General features: G+C 42.8%; 1 protein-coding gene across 2 annotated transcripts in view; it reads right to left on the reverse strand.

Moving 5' to 3' along the window:
* The window catches only part of Neurl4 (neuralized E3 ubiquitin protein ligase 4), a 508,598-nt gene extending 487,110 nt beyond the window's left edge, over window positions 1-21,488 (reverse strand). For both annotated transcript variants that reach the window (XM_071695559.1, XM_071695561.1), the window contains exon 1: window positions 21,375-21,488. In XM_071695559.1, coding sequence (XP_071551660.1) covers window positions 21,375-21,473 — 99 coding nt within the window. In that variant the 5' untranslated portion in view covers window positions 21,474-21,488. The remainder of the gene's footprint in view (window positions 1-21,374) is intronic.
* Between the last annotated feature and the right edge of the window lie 2,377 nt (window positions 21,489-23,865).

The raw sequence follows: 23,865 nt of genomic DNA on the forward strand, positions 1-23,865 counted from the left end.
AGGTGGTTTGATCGAGTAAGTAACGTAAGGGTAAGAGAGATGTGTGGAAATAAAAAGAGCGTGGTTGAGAGAGCAGAAGAGGGTGTTTTGAAATGGTTTGGGCACATGGAGAGAATGAGTGAGGAAAGATTGACCAAGAGGATATATGTGTCGGAGGTGGAGGGAACGAGGAGAAGAGGGAGACCAAATTGGAGGTGGAAAGATGGAGTGAAAAGGATTTTGTGTGATCGGGGCCTGAACATGCAGGAGGGTGAAAGGAGGGCAAGGAATAGATTGAATTGGAGCGATGTGGTATACAGGGGTTGACGTGCTGTCAGTGGATTGAATCAAGGCATGTGAAGCGTCCGGGGTAAACCATGGAAAGCTGTGTAGGTATGTATATTTCCGTGTGTGGACGTGTGTATGTACATGTGTATGGGGGGGGTTGGGCCATTTCTTTCGTCTGTTTCCTTGCGCTACCTCGCAAACGCGGGAGACAGCGACAAAGTATAAAAAAAAAAAAAAAAAAAAAATATATATATATATATAATGTGTGTGTATGTGTGTGTGATTACCTATGTGTACATGGAGGGTCTTTTAGACTCGCAGGAACCCATCACCTTGCCTTTTATCTTTATATTGTAATCTAATTATATTCCTAGATCACTAGTCTAACATTAGCTTTATGTTGGTGTGTCCATGAACGCACCATCGTGTTACTATAAAAGTTGAGATTATCATATCTCCCCTTGATTGTCTTCTGATGATGGTTGAAATATGCGTTGCTACACTCTCTCTCTCTCTCTCTCTCTCTCTCTCTCTCTCTCTCTCTCTCTCTCTCTCTCTCTCTCTCACCCACCCACCACCAAGAACAATCTATCACACACCCTAATCGAATTCTCGACCGTACGACCATTCCTCTCAGACTCTTGACCTCTTTTTCCCCCCTCTGAACACTCCCACTATTCGTACACCCATCTTGACCACCCTCCCTCCCCCAATTAGGATCCTTTGACCACAATCTTATTTCTGTTACTTCTAACTGGACACGCCCATCCTCTATCCCCCACCTTCGAAACGCCAACTCTGGCACTGAGGGAGAAGCTCAGACGTTAGCCTAGCGTAGTTTCTTTCTCGACTTTCCCATGGGGTAGGCTCTGCTTCTCTGGTTGGGATGCCTTGCATTGCGCTGAAAGCCTAGCCAACGTTCATCTCGGATGGGATGGAGTCCTACACCCTAACTTCTACGCCCTCAACCCTCCTCAGGTTTTGATCGCTCGTGCTCTGATGCCAGTCGCGTCAGGGAAGTGACTGGACGTTCATTTCAACATTTCCATTTCGATCAGGCTCCCCTGTCTTCCCGACAGTCTAAATCTACTCCACACAATCTTCCTGCGTGAGAACTTCAACCTTGAGGAGGGCAACGTTAAGTTACATAATAATGATCAAGGTTTTAGTGGCGGTTACACAATAATGATCAAGGTTTTAGTGGCGGTTACACAATAATGATCAAGGTTTTAGTGGCGGTTACACAATAATGATCAAGGTTTTAGTGGCGGTTACACAATAATGATCAAGGTTTTAGTGGCGGTTACACAATAATGATCAAGGTTTTAGTGGCGGTTACACAATAATGATCAAGGTTTTAGTGGCGGTTACACAATAATGATCAAGGTTTTAGTGGCGGTTACACAATAATGATCAAGGTTTTAGTGGCGGTTACACAATAATGATCAAGGTTTTAGTGGCGGTTACACAATAATGATCAAGGCTTTAGTGGCGGTTACACAATAATGATCAAGGTTTTAGTGGCGGTTACACAATAATGATCAAGGTTTTAGTGGCGGTTACACAATAATGATCAAGGTTTTAGTGGCGGTTACACAATAATGATCAAGGTTTTAGTGGCGGTTACACAATAATGATCAAGGTTTTAGTGGCGGTTACACAATAATGATCAAGGTTTTAGTGGCGGTTACACAATAATGATCAAGGTTTTAGTGGCGGTTACACAATAATGATCAAGGTTTTAGTGGCGGTTACACAATAATGATCAAGGTTTTAGTGGCGGTTACACAATAATGATCAAGGTTTTAGTGGCGGTTACACAATAATGATCAAGGTTTTAGTGGCGGTTACACAATAATGATCAAGGTTTTAGTGGCGGTTACACAATAATGATCAAGGTTTTAGTGGCGGTTACACAATAATGATCAAGGTTTTAGTGGCGGTTACACAATAATGATCAAGGTTTTAGTGGCGGTTACACAATAATGATCAAGGTTTTAGTGGCGGTTACACAATAATGATCAAGGTTTTAGTGGCGGTTACACAATAATGATCAAGGTTTTAGTGGCGGTTACACAATAATGATCAAGGTTTTAGTGGCGGTTACACAATAATGATCAAGGTTTTAGTGGCAAACCTTTAAAAATCTTGAGAGGCTTAAATGCTAGGTTCCTTGCCATCATGAAGTACAACCCGACTACGAACTTTTTAAGTATGCCACGACGAAATAAAACCTATGCAGCATATATATATATATATATATATATATATATATATATATATATATATATATATATATATATATATTATCCCTGGGGATAGGGGAGAAAGAATACTTCCCACGTATTCCCTGCGTGTCGCTGAAGGCGACTAAAAGGGGAGGGAGCGGGGGGGGGGGGGGGGGCTGGAAATCCTCCCCTCTCATTATTTTTTTGATTTCCCAAAAGAAGGAACAGAGAAAGGGGCCAGGTGAGGACATTCCCTCAAAGGCCCAGTTCTCCGTTCTTAACGCTACCTCGCTAACGCGGGAAATGGCAAATAGTTTGAAAGAAAAGATATATATATATATATATATATATATATATATATATATATATATATATATATATATATATATATATATATATATATCAGGCTTCGTTACGATAAATATATGAAAAGTGTCACGACAACATGAAGAAATTAAAAACTTTCCCGAAGATGTTCAAACTATATGCTTTGTTTATAGAAAGAACCCTCAGGGGTCTTAGAATTACCCTTATCGCCTGAAGAAGGTGTCAAAGGTCTTTCGGCTGGTGGATGAAAATTGACGCTGAGGGCAAGGAGGCCCTTGGCAGTTAGTTGAGAAGCCTAAGACCCAAACAACAAACCTAAACAAGAATTAAAATATCCTAAAAAATGATCCACCAGCGATTTTTTTTTAAGTATTGGGCCAAACAGGCCAGCACTATGGTAAAGAAAAGGTCTACTTCTATGCATGGTGGAGACAATTCCGTGCAGCATGATCTCAGAGTTCCTGAGCAGCAGATGAGGGTCTTGAGTAGCGGCCGCTTAACACCAGCCACAATGCACACCAAATACCAAAACCAAGGCCGAATGTTCGCCTAATGTTCGCCTGTCACGGGAGAAGTGGTGTATAACTTTACTTTCACAATACGTTTAAGTTAGCTAGACATATGGCATTTCTAGACAAAATATTCATATGAACTGAATGAAACATACGGAAACATACGAAAAAGGTTCAGTTACGAATATTTCTCCAAAAATGGTGTCCCCGATAAGAAAAAATTATCAAAAATTACCTCGTACTGTTTTTGGGTTTCTTAATTTTCCTCCCTTTATTTATAACACCCGGTGAACTGTCCAAATACAGCGTTTATACGGTATTTCTTCGTGTCCTCGTGATATTGTTCTTCCTGTTTTCATTTTCACGTCATTTCAGAAGAGCCCAGATCAGCGTTTCTGAGAATCTGCACAATAGGGCATTGTCATCTGTCATTCCCAGCCATAATCCCAACCTTACACAATGCTTTAAAGGATCTTAAGTTAGTCCAAGTAACCCGCTGGAGTTAGTTAATTCTTTTATTTGGTAGATGAAACTGTACGGGTAACTGAATGTCCTGACCATGGCTATCGCATATGAAATATATATATATATGTATATGAAATATATATATATATATATATATATATATATATATATATATATATATATATATACACACACACACACACACACCAGCCTTACCCAGGTACCCATTAATCAACCAGCCCCAAGGGAAAGATGAACAACTGGGATGGGTGCAAGCAATCCTTGTCTTCCGTTATTGTTGTCAGCGAGTCATTATTTACAAATTCAGTCTAACACATCACTGAATTTGTTATGGTGCTTCTAAAAGACTGAAGATCCCTGTTCTGATACATTAACTCTTTACAATACAATTTTTGTGGTAGATGTACATATCAAAGAATTCGAACTTAGTGTACTACGGCTGTAAACTGATTCATCACACGAGAGCACAGGAGTGCTGACACTGCGCAATTTCTCTCCATATAACGTCTATGTAAGAACCAGTTTGAAATATAATCGAGTACGACGTCACGACCTCTGAGCACGACGGTACGGGTCAAAGGGCATAAAATCATACCCAAGGGTGGTAGCATCGTGCTCAAGAGTCGTATCCTTGTGCTCAAGGGTCGCCCGTCGTGATGAAGGGGGCTTACCTTAAAACTGGTTACTGTTCCTTAAAAGTATAATATGAATTTTCTTACATCGTCATTAAAGTTAGATTAAGATATGTTATGTTTGGTTTGATTATGGCAAAATATACTCATCCCGCTGTCTGTCCTTTTTCTTATCAACAGGTACCAGGTAAAACAGGGAATAATTGTCCAATGGAATATGAACTTCCCTTCCATATCTTATCACACCTGTCGTCCTTATCCACCGCACCAGAGGTCAGGTTAGGACTAAGCCCAGTTTGGTACTTAATCACCCACACGTACATAAAAAGAACCTCAGATATACCTAAATTCGTTGAAGTTTAGTGAGACGAGTGAAAAAAAAAAAAAAGAGGGAATCCTGACCTGTTCGACCACCTCGTTGTTTGTCTTGAGAAGCCACAGCAAGCGAGAGAAAGAACAAGAGAAGCAAGCCGGCGGCGGGCCAGTCAGCCGTGGCGGGCGTGACTAGCGCGTCCCTGAGCTAGGCTCCGCCACACTTCCTCGTCCAGAACAAAATGTGTCTCATGGAAAAAAAAGACTAAAAAATGCGTAGTATTTACAGACGCTTATCTGTTTTCGTAATGTCAACAGAAGATAAGTAAATGAATATTAATATCATTATCGTTCGAAATATTCATTCTCCATTTACATTCCCAAACAGCGTATGTAAATCTTTCCTACATTCTCTCTGCTTTCACTTACAAAATATATTTTGAGCTTAACTTCCTTTTTCTTCGCAAAACAAAAATAATGTAATTCAATACAATTTTGATGTCCACTTTTCAAATCAAACAGACAAAGCATTTCAATGTCATAGGTGTTCCATGTAGACTTCGAGTACTTGATTCCATCATAATTTGCTCACTGGTTGATAAATTCTCATTATAATGCATGGCCTCCTTGCTTACTGGATCAACCTCTCAAGAAAAAATAATGAAAAGGAGTAAGTGTTTCTCGGCAAGATGTACTGACCACACTTCCTCGTTCCACACAAGTAATGTCGTGCGAGAAAAGAAAGAATAAAACAAAAAACAGCGTAATGTTCAAATGTTTTTCTCGCTGGAACACAATATATTCTTCCGAAGGCTGATGATTACGACGCACTTGCCAGGTCGAAGCGAAAAGGAACCAGAAAAATTAGTCTCCAAGTTCCTCTCTTTAGCGAAACAGCTTTACGCCATTATTGACAACTAATGTCTGAGTGCCTCCTCGTAAAACAAAACAACGACTTAAGAAAACCTATTATCTCGGGCTGAGCTAAATATGAGAGGCAAATGTGAGCAAACTTAAGTTTCCATGACCCGTCTCCAGTAGTTGATGTACTGTTATCTGAAGGCAAGTAACAAAAGTAGATGGTTTAGGATTCACTTTCCGTATGTGGACTGTGTTTACTAAGGAACCTTTTTTTTTTTTTGGAGAAAGTCTACGTTTGGTAAACTGTTATTTTTATCCGATGGTCTCATTATTTTCTCATGAGAGAGGTGGCGATTGGTCTTCTTGACAGAAAAACTTAAAAAAGCAAACGAATTGTTTCTCCACAAATCGAAACCACGAAATAATAGAATTAAGAAGATTAACCAAATTTTGCCTTGGCAGCAGAGTATGACCCTGGGATGACGCCATCATGCTGCCTCTGGTAAGGTTAGGTAACGTCTAGTGTACGCCAGGTGACCTTATTCTCTCTCTCTCTCTCTCTCTCTCTCTCTCTCTCTCTCTCTCTCTCTCTCTCTCTCTCTCTCTCATATATATATATATATATATATATATATATATATATATATATATATATATATATATATATATATATATATATATCACTTGTTTTGTAATTCGAAGCAACCGAGTAAGAGTAATAGTGAATCAGAGGGGCGATAGTAAATAATACACAGGAAGGAGAGTTGTAGACAACTGGAAAAAGTTACCGAGTTCATAAAAGTCAGATTGGTGGGAAGTGTCAAACATAGGCTAGATAAGATACATGACACAGTGGTTTGGCATTAACCGAAGCTGTCGTGCTTGGGCACACTATATCTTCTGCAGTGTCCTTTTATTCCCCACCCAACCCCCTACAACTCTCTCTCTCTCTCTCTCTCTCTCTCTCTCTCTCTCTCTCTCTCTCTCTCTCTCTCTCTCTCTCTCTCTCTCTCTCGGTTCAGTGTTCAGCTCTGAAGGTGGTGGGTGCTAGTGTGCCTAGCTCCGTGAGACCAACATATCGTCTACTCATGCTGTCACAAGAGGGTCTCGCCCTCCCACGGACCATACTCCCTACTGGTCGACGTCTCGCAGGTCCACACCGCTACACATTGCTTCACCCCTATAACTCCACCCTTTTATGACGGGACGAGAACCTTCTAAGGTCCCAGGGATCACGTGAGCGCTCCTGTCACCTACCTGTGTTAATGTGCACACCCACCGTACAGTTTCTGCTTACCTCCGCCTCTCTCCACCCATCCTATGTACAGTTTCGTCATCGCCAAAATCACATATCCTTTTACATACATTCAACTACTAAACCCACAATGCTTCCCGTAAATCATGCGCTGTGCACTTAATGTATCCTCTGTATTATTACCACTCATACTTTTCCCTGTACATTGTATACCAAATATGTGATGTGTTTTCTCTGTCCACGCCAATGCATGTACAGTTACCAAGGTTAATAATCTTGTACCTAAATGAATGCTGGTACTCGGTATATGTATATCTAATGCTACCTTGTTTTGCTTTATACTGATGCCATTAATGCTGTCCCTCCTTTCTTGACAAGGACCCTCTGGCCCACTCATCACCCTCCTATGTCGATCTACTGTACCCACGGTACATACTGTACTTGCCTGTACCTACTACCTCTGGCCATGCAACCTTCACCTACCTACACTATCTCTGAAATGCTTTGTCTGCGAATAATTGGACAAATAAAGATTTCAAAATGAGAAAACACACAGCCTCGAGAGTTAAGGGCACGAATGACCAAAATTCTTCTTTTAGATGTTACTGAGCAATGTGAGAGAGTTGGCCAACATATGTTGTAATTTCCTGTGTCAGTTTCACTTCTCAAATTTGGTTATCACCGTTATAGTATGTTAAACGAGGTCGTCCACTCGTGTTAGAGCATAGTTGTCATATGTTGGGTAAATTGACTTTTTTTATCATTGCGAAGACAGCATTGAAACGATCATTTATGCGAAATACTGTATTACATAAAATGAATATGGACTTACGATTCAGGTAATATTCTAGTCACTTTTCTAACACTGCAGTGCATGAAATGCCAAAACATTATACATATACATATATATATATATATATATATATATATATATATATATATATATATATATATTTATTCTGATTATACTTGATCGCCGTTTCCCACGTCAGCGAGTAGCGCCAGGAAACAGACGAAGAACGGCTCATACACTCATACACACACACACACACATATATATATATACATATATATATATATATATATATATATATATATATATATATATATATATATATATATATATAAGCTAGGTTACGTTAGGTTTGCAGCCTAACCTAACCTAACCGCTAGAAATACGTTGGAGGACGAATCTTCAGGTGATCCAGTTATATAATTATGAGACCCGTTACACTGTGTGTGATGATGACGATGGGTGGAAGCGGTGTCGCCAGTGATGGGAAAGTCTTGGAGTTGATGATGAAATACAAACACCGGCTCCACTTTCCCTTGCCTCCAACCAGGCCAACTCATCAGCCTGGGACATTTTCAATTTTCTTTTTTTTCTGCCCTTTTCTTTTTCACAGCCGGTGTACTTCAGAATACACTGCTTGGCATTACGACTACGCTTGAGCCCGGAGTTACAACAAATCTTGATAACGACGGTACGATTCTTGAGTACGTCGTCACGAAGCCTTGGGTACACGAAGATGCGATGCTTTGATGACGGAGGAACGCTCCTTGACTACCTCGGCACGACGCCTGGGTACGATAATGCGGCCCTTGATTACAACGGTACGATCCTTCGAGTATGATGACAGGACTCCTAATTAGGCACGACGGCAAAACCCATGGACAGACAACATCATATCCTTGCTCAAAAATTGAGGCCAGAGAAGATTCAGCTGGACTTGCTGATGTACGATGAGTTACAATTACATTTCCTTCATATCAAGTCTTAACATATCCTAATCTTCTCCACCTACCCCAGGTCACGTTCCATTACTTACATATGTGGTTTATAATATCTTTTTTTTTTGTATTTTTTCTTATTCTGTGAGGATTTTTAAAGCGTGTGGAGAGAGAGAGAGAGAGAGAGAGAGAGAGAGAGAGAGAGAGAGAGAGAGAGAGAGAGAGAGAGAGAGAGAGAGAGAGAGAGAGAGCCTTTAGTTGAGAGTCACTATCAAGATGCAGACTGGGAATCATGACTCGGGGGGTCTTGTGGTGAATTAAACATAATCGTAGAATCATCCTTAGTCAATCTATCATCATGCGCTCCAGACACAAAATTACTGACATGAATGCCGCAGTAACCGAGCACAAAGAGGACGGGAATGATGTATTCAGGGGTGAAGAGAGAGAGAGAGAGAGAGAGAGAGAGAGAGAGAGAGAGAGAGAGAGAGAGAGAGAGAGAGAGAGAGAGAGAGAGGCAGGCAGACCCTCCCTCACCGAACACAGTGAGTGAGACGCAACGTTAATCTCACGAGTGAAATTTGCTCTGACGTAAGACGGAAAACCCAACTGATAGTAAAACACTTTGTGGTTATTCTTTTTTTCTTCTTATATGACACCGTTAACACAATCCTTTCTCTTTCTCTCTCTCTCTTCACCAGCGTGTGGTGGTTGCTAGCATAGGACGTGGACGAGGTGGGGCGCTGCTGTAAGACGGGATTCCCGCCTTCATGGCCAAGATCCCCCCCCCCCTTTCCCCCACCCCCACTCAGATCCAGACCCCCTCACTACTGTACCCCCCCCCCCCTCCTCCTCTCCGTTCCCCCACCCCACCGTCCCCTTCCTCTCCAATCACCCACTGCCTCCCCAACCCCCCCGGACAACTCCTCCCCCCATGCTAAATCCCCTTCCATCGCTCCCCTCCGCAGAAGCCCCCAACCCCAACACACACACACACACACACACACACACACACACACACACACACACATGATCAACGGGTCAGGGAGGATGGTGTGCGTGTGCTGTGATCGCTACAATACATGAAGAACATTGGGATTTACATACGTTTCCAATTACATCAAATATACACATAACACTTACCGATCATGATTCACCCACAGCTCGCCCAGGTTCGAATCCTGGGCCTGGTAGTTGGACAACAGCCAATCTAGCTCTTCATTCTCCCCTTGGGGCGAGTCCATAAATGGGCACCTGGCTTGGGCTTGTGTGTGTGTGTGTGTGTGTGTGTGTGTGTGTGTGTGTGTGTGTGTGTGTGTGTGTACAAAAGAGTAAAGAAATAGCACGTACACAAGGTTTTAAATGACGGAGCAACACGACTGTGAAGCTCTCTCCCCATATACGATAAAAACAATAATAACCACACACGCACACACCACATTCACGGGCCTCCGTGGTGTAGCGGTTAAAGTTACTGATCATGAATCAGAGGCCCCGACCTCGGTTCGATGCCAGGTGCGGAAGTCGGTACACAGGCAATACCAACTTTATTCTCCCCTCGGGGCTGGTCGATATTTGGGTCCCTTGCCTAGGATGGAGTAATATACATATATATATATATATATATATATATATATATATATATATATATATATATATATAAGCAAAACTTAGTACATATATTCAAGGTAAGAGATGTAGCCCCATGAGGGCAAAACTCGCTCCCTGTGCAGTATAAATAGGTAGTCACAGCCAAGGCGGCATAACAATATACCGTGGACGACATACAAAATACCACAGAAGTCAGGCATCATAGGTGTGGTGCAGGGAGGGTCGGGGATGATCACGTCACCAAGGGAGGCGAGGAGAACCTTGGGAGAGGCAGCACAGGTACATATCGTCGACACCTGAGAGGATCGTCCCCAAGTATTCCATAGATTCACACGAATGTAAGCACAGGTAAACAACGATATGCATAAGGAACTCTGCCGGAAATGCTGTAGATTCAAATGAGGAGAATTGTGAAGGGAACTGAACACCGAGAGTTACAACAGCATGTACTGCATCTTAGGCGGGGAGAGGGAGCGGGGAAGAGTTCCGGCGCAAGCAGACAGGGGGAACATACTCCAGAGAAAATTGAAATGAAGTCATCAACAAACTCACGAAGGAGGAGCTGGACCAACACAAGGCCCGCACATCATCTCACTGCTTGTACGTGCATGGGATTCCGAAGGCCCCTTGAACACGTGCTGGCCAGGTGCTTGAAGGATCTCGCTCAAAGAGGCTGGTGACCCATCAGGATGGAAAGGATCTAATGTAGCACCGATCTGTAAATCCGGAGTCATCCTACTCAGTGAGTGAGTCACCCTAGTGAAGGGGGCTAACTCGTCGTATTCAAGGAGTTATGTCTTCGTAGTGCTCAAGGGGTCAAGTCTTCATACTCAAGAGGTTAAGCCTTCATACTCAAGGGTTTAAGTCTTTGTTCTCGAGGGGTTGAGTCGTCGTACTCAACAGGTTGTCTTCGTATTCAATGGGTTACGTCGGCGTACTCAAGGGCTAAAAGTCTCCGTACTCAAGGGGTTAAATCGTAAGAAGAGGGAGGTAAGAAGGCCAGCATTACGGTGGTGTATCTGAAGCAAGTTGTGGTCCACAGGCAACTGGACGAATGAATGACAGGCACACGAAAGATTTCCTGGCTGAAAAAAGAAAAAAAAAAAAACGGTATATACGAGACAATCTGGCTGCAGGAGGAGGCCGCATCTGAAGAAGCTACCGAGCCAGTGTACGAGAGTTACCTGGGTCGAAGCGCCTGGGAGAAAGAGATAAATGGATGGACTGTGTCCCTCTGGACCGCCAAAAATTCCCTTTGGTACTTTTCCAGACTAATGAAATAATGCTTTCCAGCTGACTCAAGTGGTTCGTCGTTAGCTCCAGACCTGAATAAGCTGTTCCTTACCTCGTGACTGGTTCGTTAGCTTCAGACCTGAATGGTTCGTGAGCTCCAGACCAAAATAATCGGTCTGTCACCTCCAGACCTGGATGGTTCGTTAGCTCTAGAACTGAGGCGCGGATAATAAAGAACACATGTCAAAGAAGAGTTGGAAAGGGTCGGGAAGGGACGAGGATAGCTGGGAAGGGTCGGGAAGGGTCGAGGAGAGTTGCGAAGGGTGGGTAAGGGTCGAGGAGAGTTGGGAAGGGTGGGTAAGGGTCGAGGAGAGTTGCGAAGGGTGGGTAAGGGTCGAAAAGAATCGAAAAGAATAGGTGAGGGTAGGGAAGGGTCGAGGAAAGTCGGGAAGGGAGGGTAAGGGTTGGGAAAGAAACAATATATAGCCTAGTCTGGTCGGCATCAAAAGTGTCAAGTACGACTTGGAGTGTCAGATGTTGAGGAGGACATTACGCCACGTGCAATACACTTTATCAAATTGCCTTCCTTACTTGTGGAAGTATACAGAGCAGCTGGAGGGGGGTGCACAGGAATGCAAGGAGAATGGTTCCAGAATCGAGTGATGTAAGCTATGGAAAGAGAGAGTAAGGAGAGGGAAGCCCCAGCCTTACCACACCGGAGAACAGAAGACATGATAACACACGACCACTTTGGCATTCTTGAGGAAATCTACTACGGTTGTGTCGACACACGACAGTTCTGGGGAATCCAGCGTGACCCCAAAACCCGAATGAACGTAACAGGAAACGAGCAAACAACCGAGGAAACACTTCCTCAGTAACAGGGGCAGCTTGCACCTGGAACCTGGACGAATGTGGTGGTAAATGCAGACACTACAGCGAGATTCACAGACCTGTATGATGGATTTGTGGGGCTGTGGACAGAAACGGAGTTTCTGAAGTGTAAAACTCCGTCTCCAAGTATACACATAGGGATATCACACACACACACACACACACACACACACACACACACACCCTGCGTCCTTGCAAGGTTGAACTTTCACCACGGGGTCAACGGTCGACACACTTTCTGTCTCCCTCTCACTTCTCTACCTCACTCAGGTGTTTGAGAGAGCTCTGCTGGCTGACTGACTCTCTCTCTCTCTCTCTCTCTCTCTCTCTCTCTCTCTCTCTCTCCATAACCCAGCCGTTTACAAATCCGAGCTTCATTACTGGCGCATCGGTAATGTGACAACCTCCTCATCTTGAGGCCTAACTTGAGGTGGGGGTTGTGTTGGCTCGGGAGTGAGGAGGGCGGGGTAGGTTGGCTGGCCTGGAGCCTCGCCTGAACCCGCCCACTGCAGTAGAGTCACACACATGGGCAAGAGCAGATAAACAAGAGGCGTGATGGTACGTGACGAGGTCATCTGCTGAAGGGCATAAAACATCATCCCAAAATTCCTACTCTACGACACACAGACAACAAGATCGTAGAGCAGAAGGGCACCACCCCATCCGCCATACCCTCCACAACAAGAACCAGCGGGACGATAGCCTAGGAGGTCCGTACAGCACGCCAAGGATACGGTACCACGGAAATCTGATACGAAACCATGAATGAAAGACGAGAAACTTTAAAAATAATGTAAGTGTGCCGACTGTTTGTTTACAAGAATTCTAAATCTTTCATTTTTCCTTCACAGTGGCAACGAAGATGTTGTCTTCAGTGGTCAGTTTTATCATCTCCAGTGGCCAGAGGCTCATTACCCTTCAGTAAGCATCAGTATCTTCAGCAGAGAGAGGCTCACAGAAAGCATCATTAAGAAGTACATAACGAAAACGCGCGGAGCTTACACCGTACAATTGTAGTCACATGTGACACGGCTGTTTACACGAGATCAATCGATCCTGTAAATGTATCACATTACAGGAACTAAATCCGACATGAAGGCATATGACTGCAAGGAAACCAGGCGGTCATGATAACAATGGAGTTGAGTGACACACACTTCATGTGTCTATCATTCAATTTATCAGTCTTGCGGGGTTGGTTCAGTCGTCGTTTTTGTTCATGGAAGAATTAACACGATGGAAATCCCAACCTTACTTTATTGAAGAAAATGAGTTTACTCTTTTCGATAACACCTCTCTTCTTGAAGGTTTGAATCTGGTTGCGAGATGCGGGGTTCATTTCTCTCGTGGAACATATTACGAAATGTTTATTTGAATTTTCCGGTTAAGACCTTCTCTTGGGGTTAGAGTATCACTTACGATTAAGGTTAGTTGGTGTTCACAACACCAGAGAGAAATACGTGTATGCTGCAAGGTGAGGCCCTCCGTCAATATGTCACTCCTACAGCCACTAAAGTTAAGAGTAAATATTAATACCACCTTCATCAAATGAATGCAGTGAAAAGAATTAATCAAAATCAATCTGACATGTAACAGAAATTACTTAATGATGTGATACATTGCTTCCAACTTATGAATGAGCGAGACACTTTTCCTTAATTCACTCAATGAAAATATTGCCGTGAGAAAGTTATAATAAACACCAAGCGAGCAGCAGAGCCTGGACACAACGGCAGGTGTGCCTGCACACCTGAGGAGGGACGTCCCCGATTCAAGTTATAGTCTGCATACCTGGCCAAGTTGCCCACACTGACCAGTGAGGCGCTGCCTTCAGCCTCACACCAAACTGTAATCCACGATATGGTTACGTCCATCCAACGTCCAAAATCAACTGGTTGCCCTACTAATGCATCTCGCATTTGCGCAACGGTTGCAGAAGGACTTTCCACATGGCACCCAAGACTCTTATCTTATCTATCAAGTCATCACAGTCGTCTGGAGCAGGTACAGTACCTACAGGAGCATGAGGTAGCCAGGCCCACTACCGTCCTCACCCCGGGTGACACTGTACATGCCACACACACACACATACCCTGCGGTGGTCCAGGCCACACCCTCGTGAACTACTTCTGACGACTTTCGCTAACGGCTGATGTAAAGTTGGCATGCTTGGTCACGAACTGAACACTTTGAACACGAATGGCATGGTCTTTGGGTAATATACAGCCTGGCCTTTGACCTGACCCTTGAATGTCGGGTCAGATGTGGGCCAGGCCATCATGGCTAGTGGTCGTACCGTCGTGCTCAAGTGGACAACTGGCTGGACTCAACTATGACACATGAAAGATACCCAGTGGTCAATTCCTGTGGTAGCCCAGCGAGACGCACCTTCTTCCTGGCCGAAGTAGTCGAGTCAGGCGGGTGAAGATGTGGGTCATGGGCCTTGTGTTCCCCGAACGTGGTGAGCGGGTCCAGCCTTGGGTAGTTACTGATATTGGGAGACTGACTTGGTGGAACTACTACATCTGACTCACTACGATATGTGGTCACCTGTGCGGCAGTTTCGGATACGTGTCGGATGTGGAATGTTACTCTCTCTCTCTCTCTCTCTCTCTCTCTCTCTCTCTCTCTCTCTCTCTCTCTCTCTCTCTCTGCGCAGGTCACGTCCATGAGAAATACCTTAGAGCACATGACGTATAGTGGCGTACCTGGTACACTACCTCTACCTGGCCTGAGCAGTCAAGAAAGGAGGATAAATCAGGTAAGGTGGACGTAAAGAAAAAAAAAAAAAGATACCAAGCCAAGATCGGTACAGTAATACAGTCTCCACAAGAAAAAACTAAGACCAGCAATCCTGACGCGGATGGTGCAAGATTGTTCCGGCCATCACTTCACAATCTTTTAAGTCAGGAGAGTAATACTTCCCTGGGTGGCTACTGTCTACCACCGAATGAAACGAAGGTTGTAAGATGGTTCCGGCCACCACCTCAACAGTCTTAAGTCAGGAGAATGGTATACTTACTTCCCTGGGCGGCTGCTGTCAACATCACCGTGGGACTTAACGATTTACGATTCATAACTTGTCATACGATTTCACGACTGTATCCTGTTCCACTATGCAGTATATGCTTACCTGTATTCTTTTTAAATATATCATAGATACTTTAACTTGTAATTATACGGAAAAGTACGAAGTAAAACGGGTTGTTACGGGAAGAAAATATTCCGAACGGTAATGAAAACGTTTCTTTTTACATGAATGAGGCTATGGACCGTTTGCTGTAACCTAAAGATGGTAGCCCCTCCATATATATATATATATATATATATATATATATATATCATACAAACCTCCAACAGCCAGGATCGAACGCGGGACCCCTGAGCAAGAGGCAGGAATGCGAAACTCTAGGCTATGGGCCTGGCTACTAGGAACAACTATTCGAATACTAAGTACTCGAATACCCTTTGTCTCACAATGGTGAGCAACGGGGTCTATACCGGTTATTTCCCAACAGGCGCACATAACCAGCTGATAGCATTTTACCGACCCTAACTGTACAACGCGGAGGTATATGAATACGAATAAAGTGCATAGAAAAGCGCACCTTCATAGAACATACAAACCTCCAACAGCCAGGATCGTACCCGGGACCCCTGTGCAAGAGGCAGGAAAGCTAATCGTTAGGCTATGGGCCTGGGTATTAGGATACATATACGAATACTAAGTACTCGAATACCCTTCGTCTCACAATGGTGAGCAACGGGGTCTATACCGGTTATTTCCCAACAGGCTCACATAGCCAGCTGATAGCATTTTACCGAACCTAACTGTACAACGCGGAGGTATATGAATACGAATAAAGTGCATAAAAACGCGCTATGTGCGCCTGTTGGGAAATAACCGGTATAGACCCCGTTGCTCACAATTGTGAGACGAAGGGTATTCGAGTACTTAGTATTCGAATAGTTGTTTCCTATCAGCCAGGCCCATATCCAATCGGTTAGCATTCCTTCCTCTTGCACAGGGGTCCCGGGTTCGATGCTTGGCAGTTGGAGGTTTGTATGTTCTATGAAGGTGCGCGTTTCAATGCACTTTATTCGTGTATATATCTGTCTTTCTTTCATACTATTCGCCATTTCCCGCATTAGCGAGGTAGCGCCAAGAACAGAGGACTGAGCCTTAGAGGGAATATCCTCACCTGACCCCCTTCTCTGTTCCTTCTTTTGGAAAATCAAAAAAAAAACGAGAGGGAAGGATTTCCAGACCCCCGCTCCCTTTCCTTTTAGACGCCTTCTACGACACGCAGGGAATACGTGGGAAGTATGTTTTCTCCCCTATATCTATATATTATATATCCTGCACGTACTATCACGTACTATCACATAGAATCGATGTAAACAATTCACTTCGATGCGCCCCAGGACTCGGACCGGGTCAAGTACTCAACAATCAGGGAGTGTAACGATTTGGCCCGGACTGTACAAAAGTCTCCCACCTCAGACCGTCATCTATGGTCCCTGAGATCCTTCACCACCTTTCGTGACCTAGTATTAAGGTTAACGAAGAGTTAACCACTCTCAAGCCTCAGAAACAATCTAAATCAATCCCCTGGGCACTACCAGGATATATGTTCAAATTCTACCATGTTCTATCACATAAAGCCCATACTCGTTGTGCGAAAGTAATTTTTTTTTTGAAGGTATAGTAGCGCCAACGAAGCTGTATGGATGCGAGACATGGGCTAAAGATAAGAATGTAAGCAGAGGGTGAACGGGTTTGAGGTGGAACGAAAGAGTTGTTTTGTCCATGGGAAAGTCGGCTATATGACCGTCAGAGAGGAAATATGAACGAACGGCAGGTCAACATAAGTTGTCAAGAGAAACTTTGAGTAGATACTTTCAGTGTATGAAGAGGCGAGGCTGACGCACTTCCTTTGGATACAGGAACGCTTAGCCCTGCGAGGAACAGCGGAATGACACCAAGGATGAAAGGTGAATGTGAATCGAAGAATGGTTATGTCTGGTCCCTTTTCCGAATGATCTCAGTTCAAGAATGGTTGAACTACGGATTGCAAGAAATGGAAGTCTAAGAAGAGGAGAGGATACATGCTTTCATTCTCCCGACAGTAACCTATACAACGCGCTCAACTGACAAGAGGCAGTAATGTACATTTTTAAAAAATCGCAAGACACTCCAATCAGCACTAATAAAGCGCTAACAGCTACTTCATACGGGGCAGCTCGGGGAGGAGGTGCGGTTCCAAGGGGGGTGTCGTCACATGAACCAGGTGGGGGCGACATTTTGTAGTGGCAGCACGAGGGACTTGGGGGGAGGGGGGGGAATCCAGAGCTTATAACAGAGGTTGTTGTCTGGAATATAAGATCTCTAAGGACGGAAAACGTGAGGGGATTTCAACTTCTCAACCATCTGTACAGGAGGAATTCCACCAGTCCTTAGGGGGTGAGACTGGGCCGCCGGAACACTGAACTAGGCTAAATCCCGGTGGGCGGGTGAGGGCTTGGTCAGTGGGTTGATAACCTGGTTTTCCAGTCCCAGTGTCCATGACTACCCTGCTGTAGGTGTTTTGTACGTGTATAGCGGTATGTGCGAGGTGGTATCAACTGTGTTAATATTTTCCTAGCGCCCCCATGGTCTCTGCCATACAAATTTTCCTATAATTCTTCGTCAGTCGTCCCTACGTGGCGACTCAAAATATGTTCCAGCGTAGCTTATATTCCTGAAAGCTTACGTTCGACACCCGTACACGGCGCTCGCCTCCGTGGTTCGCAGCTAAGCCTCTCTTGTCTCTACAGTCGACACCCGTACACGGCGCTTGCCTCCGTGGTTCGCAACTAAGCCTCTTTGTCTCTACTTTGTCTCTAAAAGTCGAAGTAATTGCTAATGCATCAACTCTAAGCTGGGCGACGCTCAGTGTTGTGGGCGGAGTGCGTTTGATGAGAATCGTAGGAAGCCATCAGGTACTTTCAAGATCCCTTGCATGCCTTACAAAGTTACATCACTCATTTTAATCAAAACTATAATTCTAATAATTATTAATTCTTAATTATCTTTAATCACTGGGATAACGTTAATCGAAACGAACAATGTTTAATCAGAGTAATATTGTTTAACTTTAGCTAGTACTAGTTGCTTACACCATAACGCTCCTAATGAGCATGACAATTTCATGATCCTGAAACCGGTGGCATAACAGAGTGGACAGGAAGGCACTGTGGGAGATGTTGAGAATTTATGGCATGGAAGGCGAGTTGTTGGGAGCCGTGATGAAGTGCTATAAAAAAAAAAAGAATAAATGTACTTTCGAAAAGGTGGCGTGGTGATGTGATTTGAGTGTGTACATGAAGGGTATGATAGAGGAGAATAAACTGGGAACACAATGTGGAGGTGAATTGATATTAGATGGGTAAGTGTGGAGGTTACCAACATGCTTTCACGTGAAAGCACATGATGCTGTGCTGTATGCGGAAAATAAACAAATGCCGCAGAAAATGAAGAAATTTGAAACTTGAGAGCAAGTCCCAGGGAACGTAAGATGATGGTTTATAGAGATAACAACATGACAAATTGGAAAAAAAAAGAAAGGGAAACTGGGTTAATTCAACTGCAAAATGAAAATAAAAGTGATGTAGGAAGTAGGAGAACGTAAATATTCGGAAATAATATGCCATGGAAGTGGAAGTTAGAAAAAGCAATACAAGAAAGAATGACAATAGAGAAGTTGAGATGTGTCATCTGAGACATGATCCTGAATGTGGAAATCAACAAAGACTTAAGAAACAGTTTAATGCCGACTACATGAACAAGGGAGCAAGGCAAAGCACTGCAAGGTACGATCAGTGGAGATGAGTTATGTGTGGGATGTCTCAGGAACAACTACTATGGACAGTGAGGAGCGAAGACGTATACGAGAGATTAGGAATGGCTGAGGTAGAATGAGTAAACTGTGGATTGGTGAAGCGAGTCTGGCATGTGAGTAAAGAGTACGAAGAATGGCTAAAAGTGTACCGTAGCAATACAATAGATGTGTCTGATATGGGTTAATCTCTCATGTAATGTGTCAAAAATGAATGAATGTCGATGTAACTGCTTATCTCCATATAGCTATAACTTATCTATCATCTATAATAAATCGTAAGAGATAACAGTCGAATTTGTGACGTCGTCGTACGGTCCGATTTCCGTCTCTACCTCAGAGGCCGCTTTTAATAGGCTCCCAGGCCACCCTTTCTATTCCCTGCTGGGTATAATGAAGTATAAGCAGATGACCTGAACTTGAGAAAGAGAGGAAGTCACGGCCTAATGGCAGGAAATTATAGTTGAAGAGTTTGTAAGTTTGGCGAGCAGTAGTTGGAGCAAAAGAAAATGGGTGGTAAATGGTAGACAAATCTTAATATGATGTCAAAGTTTGGGGATTCAAAGTTATCGAGACGAGCAGCAGGCGAGTTGGTACTGGAATAAGTACACAATATAAAACGAAGTAGCCAGCCAATGTTAGTCAAGATCCAAGGAAACACAAAGAAATACAACCCACAACGTACGTAGACTACGTCTTGAGGAATCTAAAAAGTGGGAATCACAAAGTGTTGCCACGAATGACTGGGAGAAGGGGACTGTAGGACTGATTTCCAAGTTTGATTTGTGCCACAACAGCGGCAAATTTTGCACTTCTATCTATTCTGTGGACGGTGGCGCAAAAAAAAAATAGTGTACAAAGTTTGGAAAGCTTGAGAAAATACAAAATTAAGCTATACTATTTTTGGGTTGCCCTAAAACAACAGAGTTTACGAGGAAAGAGCTTGGTTTCCCTTTAATAAAAGATAACCAAAATCAGTCTTACTGGGATACAGATGCTGAGGCAAACACATTCCAGTCCATGTACATATATAAAAAAAAAAAAAGTCTTCCAGACCTTTCCAAGCGGGAGGCATACCTCCACGGATTACAGCAATCCCCATAGACTAAGAATGTATGATATAAATTAACTCTACTACAAGAGGAAACAAATCAAAGTATACGAACTCTACTATGAGAGGAAACGATCACACTAACCTGCCCCACGGGAAATTAACCTCCGACATCACTGTTCCCCCCTCTCTCTCAAAGCTTCTGCCCAGGTCAAAGCTTGAGTTAACCATGAGTCATTAATGACGCTCGTTACCACAGCGAGACCATCATAATTCAACATAACCTCCCACAAATCGTATCCACAGATGATTCCCAACACCAAACCACTGGTGCTGCTTGTAGTGCTTAACAGTTTTTACGACGGGTCGATAAATGATCATTTACATTCCAAACGGTACTATTTGCTATCCTTATGGCCCTTACACTTATTGAAAACTGATGATAGAGAAAACTTAATGTTATTAAAGCGCGTGAAACTAAACTTCCCCGTAAAGAACGACGGTAGTAAATGATCGTCAGCACTTGTTTAGGAAGGAAGGGATGATACAAGACACAGAACTGGGGTTATGGTGACTAAGGAAATGGGTGAGAGTGGGACACACGAACCTAAGAAGTACGAAAATGCTTATTTTAACAACTATCCCCTTGAGTACGACCCTTAGGGGCTAGGTTAAAGGCTTAAGCCATCATACCCATGAGTTGTATCGTTACGATTTCAAGGCCTCGGTGTGCATACGTCTTTGCTGATAAATTGGATCCTGTCAAACATAATGACTATTTTCTTCCAACACGATCCTGAACAGTTCATTTAAAGTTTCTCCTTTAATAAATGATAAAAATAAATATTTCCATGTGGAATCACGAAAATATTATTTCAACGTTAATATGAATAAATGTAGCACTTCTACATAAACAATACAAAATTAATCATGAATATAATCTATACATTTCATCATAAACAAAGCATAAATAGAGAAATGAGCATGAATTTTGCAGCAAGCAATAACAACATTTGCGTCCTGGGTCTCGAGGACTTGTTCAGTGATTTACTGTTAGCGTCACACATGTCTACATCCTTAATGAAAATTTGCTTACCTTGTTATGGTTATCCAAGATCCTCAGTATGACCTCTTTATGCACTACATTTTCGACCTCCATTTGCAGCCGCTCGAGAAGAACGCCAGGGATCTTCATGGTATCAACAACCGAATGTTTACGCTTTCTGAATGTCTGTCTACCACATAGAGATGGTCTAAGATTATTAGCCATTGTTCTTATAGTCATGAGAATGTAAACTTTTCACAACGTAACACTAATGTAACAGCCTAAACACCGCATAAATCAACCACAAACACAGACTCACTGACCACACCCAAAAACGTTAGTGTTCAAAGTGAGCTAAATTTAAAGGGAGTGGAAAGCGCTACCGGGGTATGTGTTCAGGAAGCATACCTATCCGAAATTACAGAAACGTGTAAAGAGACGTCAAAAAACAACACTAGTGCCATCTCGTGGGTAAACTAGTAACTTGCAAACGAAAACGTGTAGAGAACTGTTAGAGTAACTAATATATATATATATATATATATATATATATATATATATATATATATATATATATATATATATATATATATATCGCCATTTACCGCGTTAGCGAGGTAGTGTTAAGAACAGAGGACTGAGCCTTTGAGGGAATATCCTTACATGGTCCCCTTCTCATCAAGGATATGTTTAAATTCGATAATTATTTGAAGAAACATATGTAAGATTTTTAACTTAACCGTTACTGTAAACATTAAAACATGGCATTTTGGAATCTTTCGAACATCAGTGTATCCCTTTTTTCTTTTTCTTTTTTTACAGACAGATTGGCTCTTCTATACACGTTATGTCATGATATACAAAACCAAACGTCAGCCAGTTGTTGTGGCGTTACCTGACCGTTATGCTAGTAACTAAAATAAATACTAGATATTGCTTTCATGTTTAAGTGGGCACAACACCAGTTCAAACAGAAATAACTTGGTTGGACTGACTTGCAAGCCATACGATACGAGATCCAGCCATCAGTGGCACAAATGAAACGTTTCAATGCCAGTGATACACGATAAAATAAGAATTCAACTTAGGTATAATATTTCAAACACAAGTTCAATTTGGAAAACACCAAGAGAGTTCAGTCTCATTCCAGTATGCACACAGCAGCAGGGTTTACCACATCAAGGGAAGCATTACACTGCCCAACATAATTGTAACTTTTCTTTGTCTCACGAACTAAAATAGCCGGACCATATACAGTACTTTTTACACTGAATTCGAATCCGTTTTTAGAATTTTTCTCTCTGGCATAGTTTTTACGTGATAAAGCAATAAAAATTTTACAAAGTGTATTACATTCATAAATAAGGCTGGTATTACACTTGAAAACTTACCTCTAAAACAAAGAAGTGTATGATTTTCGGCCATATTTGGCCTCAGGAACAGACCCCTTCAGTGTCCAGCAGTAACCTGCCAACATAAATGGGCTCCACTTGGTACCGTTTTTCCACGTCCAAAACGTTCTGGTGAAATCTTTCGTCGTGTTCATCACTGACTGCCATAGGATTTTCCTGGGAAAAAGTCTAAGTGCGAGTCCTAAAAGGAATTTTTACTCATATTGCACCCTATAGCTTTATATGAAGTTAATATATCTTTTAAATCACAGTAGCTGTCTGATCTGTGAATTCCAAAAAAAACAAAAAAACTATGCAACTTCATCGAACTTTTCATATTCAAGCAGTTCCCTGATCTGTTTGTGGTCCTGCAAAAATACCCTCGATTTTTGCATCGCTTATTCTGGGGAAGTTATTCCTCAAATATTATAATCCATGGCCAGTTTTATCCCTACCTTTGACGAAGTTCTTCATCAACCAAAGTTTAATGTGCAAAGGGGGCAGATAAATTTTCTCAGGACCAACATGAAGATTGATGACATTCTTCAATGGAGTCAATTTTGGCCACATTTTCTTTGCATAAGTTTTTTGTCCCGGCTGTACATAAGTTTTCTTGTCCCGGCTGTCCCACTCACAGAGGAAACAACATAACTTCGTGTAAATCAAGTTGCATTCCAAGTGCCATAACTTTCCACTTACAGTCTCCATACTTAATTTTTTCCGGAATAAGCTTCACGTGATCATACGATTCCTTCATGTTAGCTGCATGAGCCAGAGAAACGGAGGGGAGCTTATTTCGGTTGTGGGAGGTACGCTGCTAGAACCAGTGAGTTTTTTTCAAGGGTGTAAGGCATGTGTAGGGGTGGGAAGACAGGAGAGTGAATGGTTCCCACTAAAGGTCAGTCTGCGGCAGGGTTGTGTGATGTCACCATGGTTGTTTAATTTGCTTATGGATTGAGCGGTGAGGGAGGTAAATGCAAGTCTCGGAGAGAAGGGCAAGTATACAGTGTTAGGTTTAAGAGGGCCTGGGAAGTGAGTCAGGTGTTGTTCACTGATGATACAGCATTGGTGGCTAATTCAAGTAAGAAGAAGCAGAAATTGGTGAATGATTTTGGAAGGGTGTGTGAAAGATGAATGTTGAGAGTATATGT

Source organism: Panulirus ornatus, chromosome 58, assembly GCF_036320965.1.
Source record: "Panulirus ornatus isolate Po-2019 chromosome 58, ASM3632096v1, whole genome shotgun sequence".
Classification (NCBI taxonomy): Eukaryota; Metazoa; Arthropoda; class Malacostraca; order Decapoda; family Palinuridae; genus Panulirus; species Panulirus ornatus.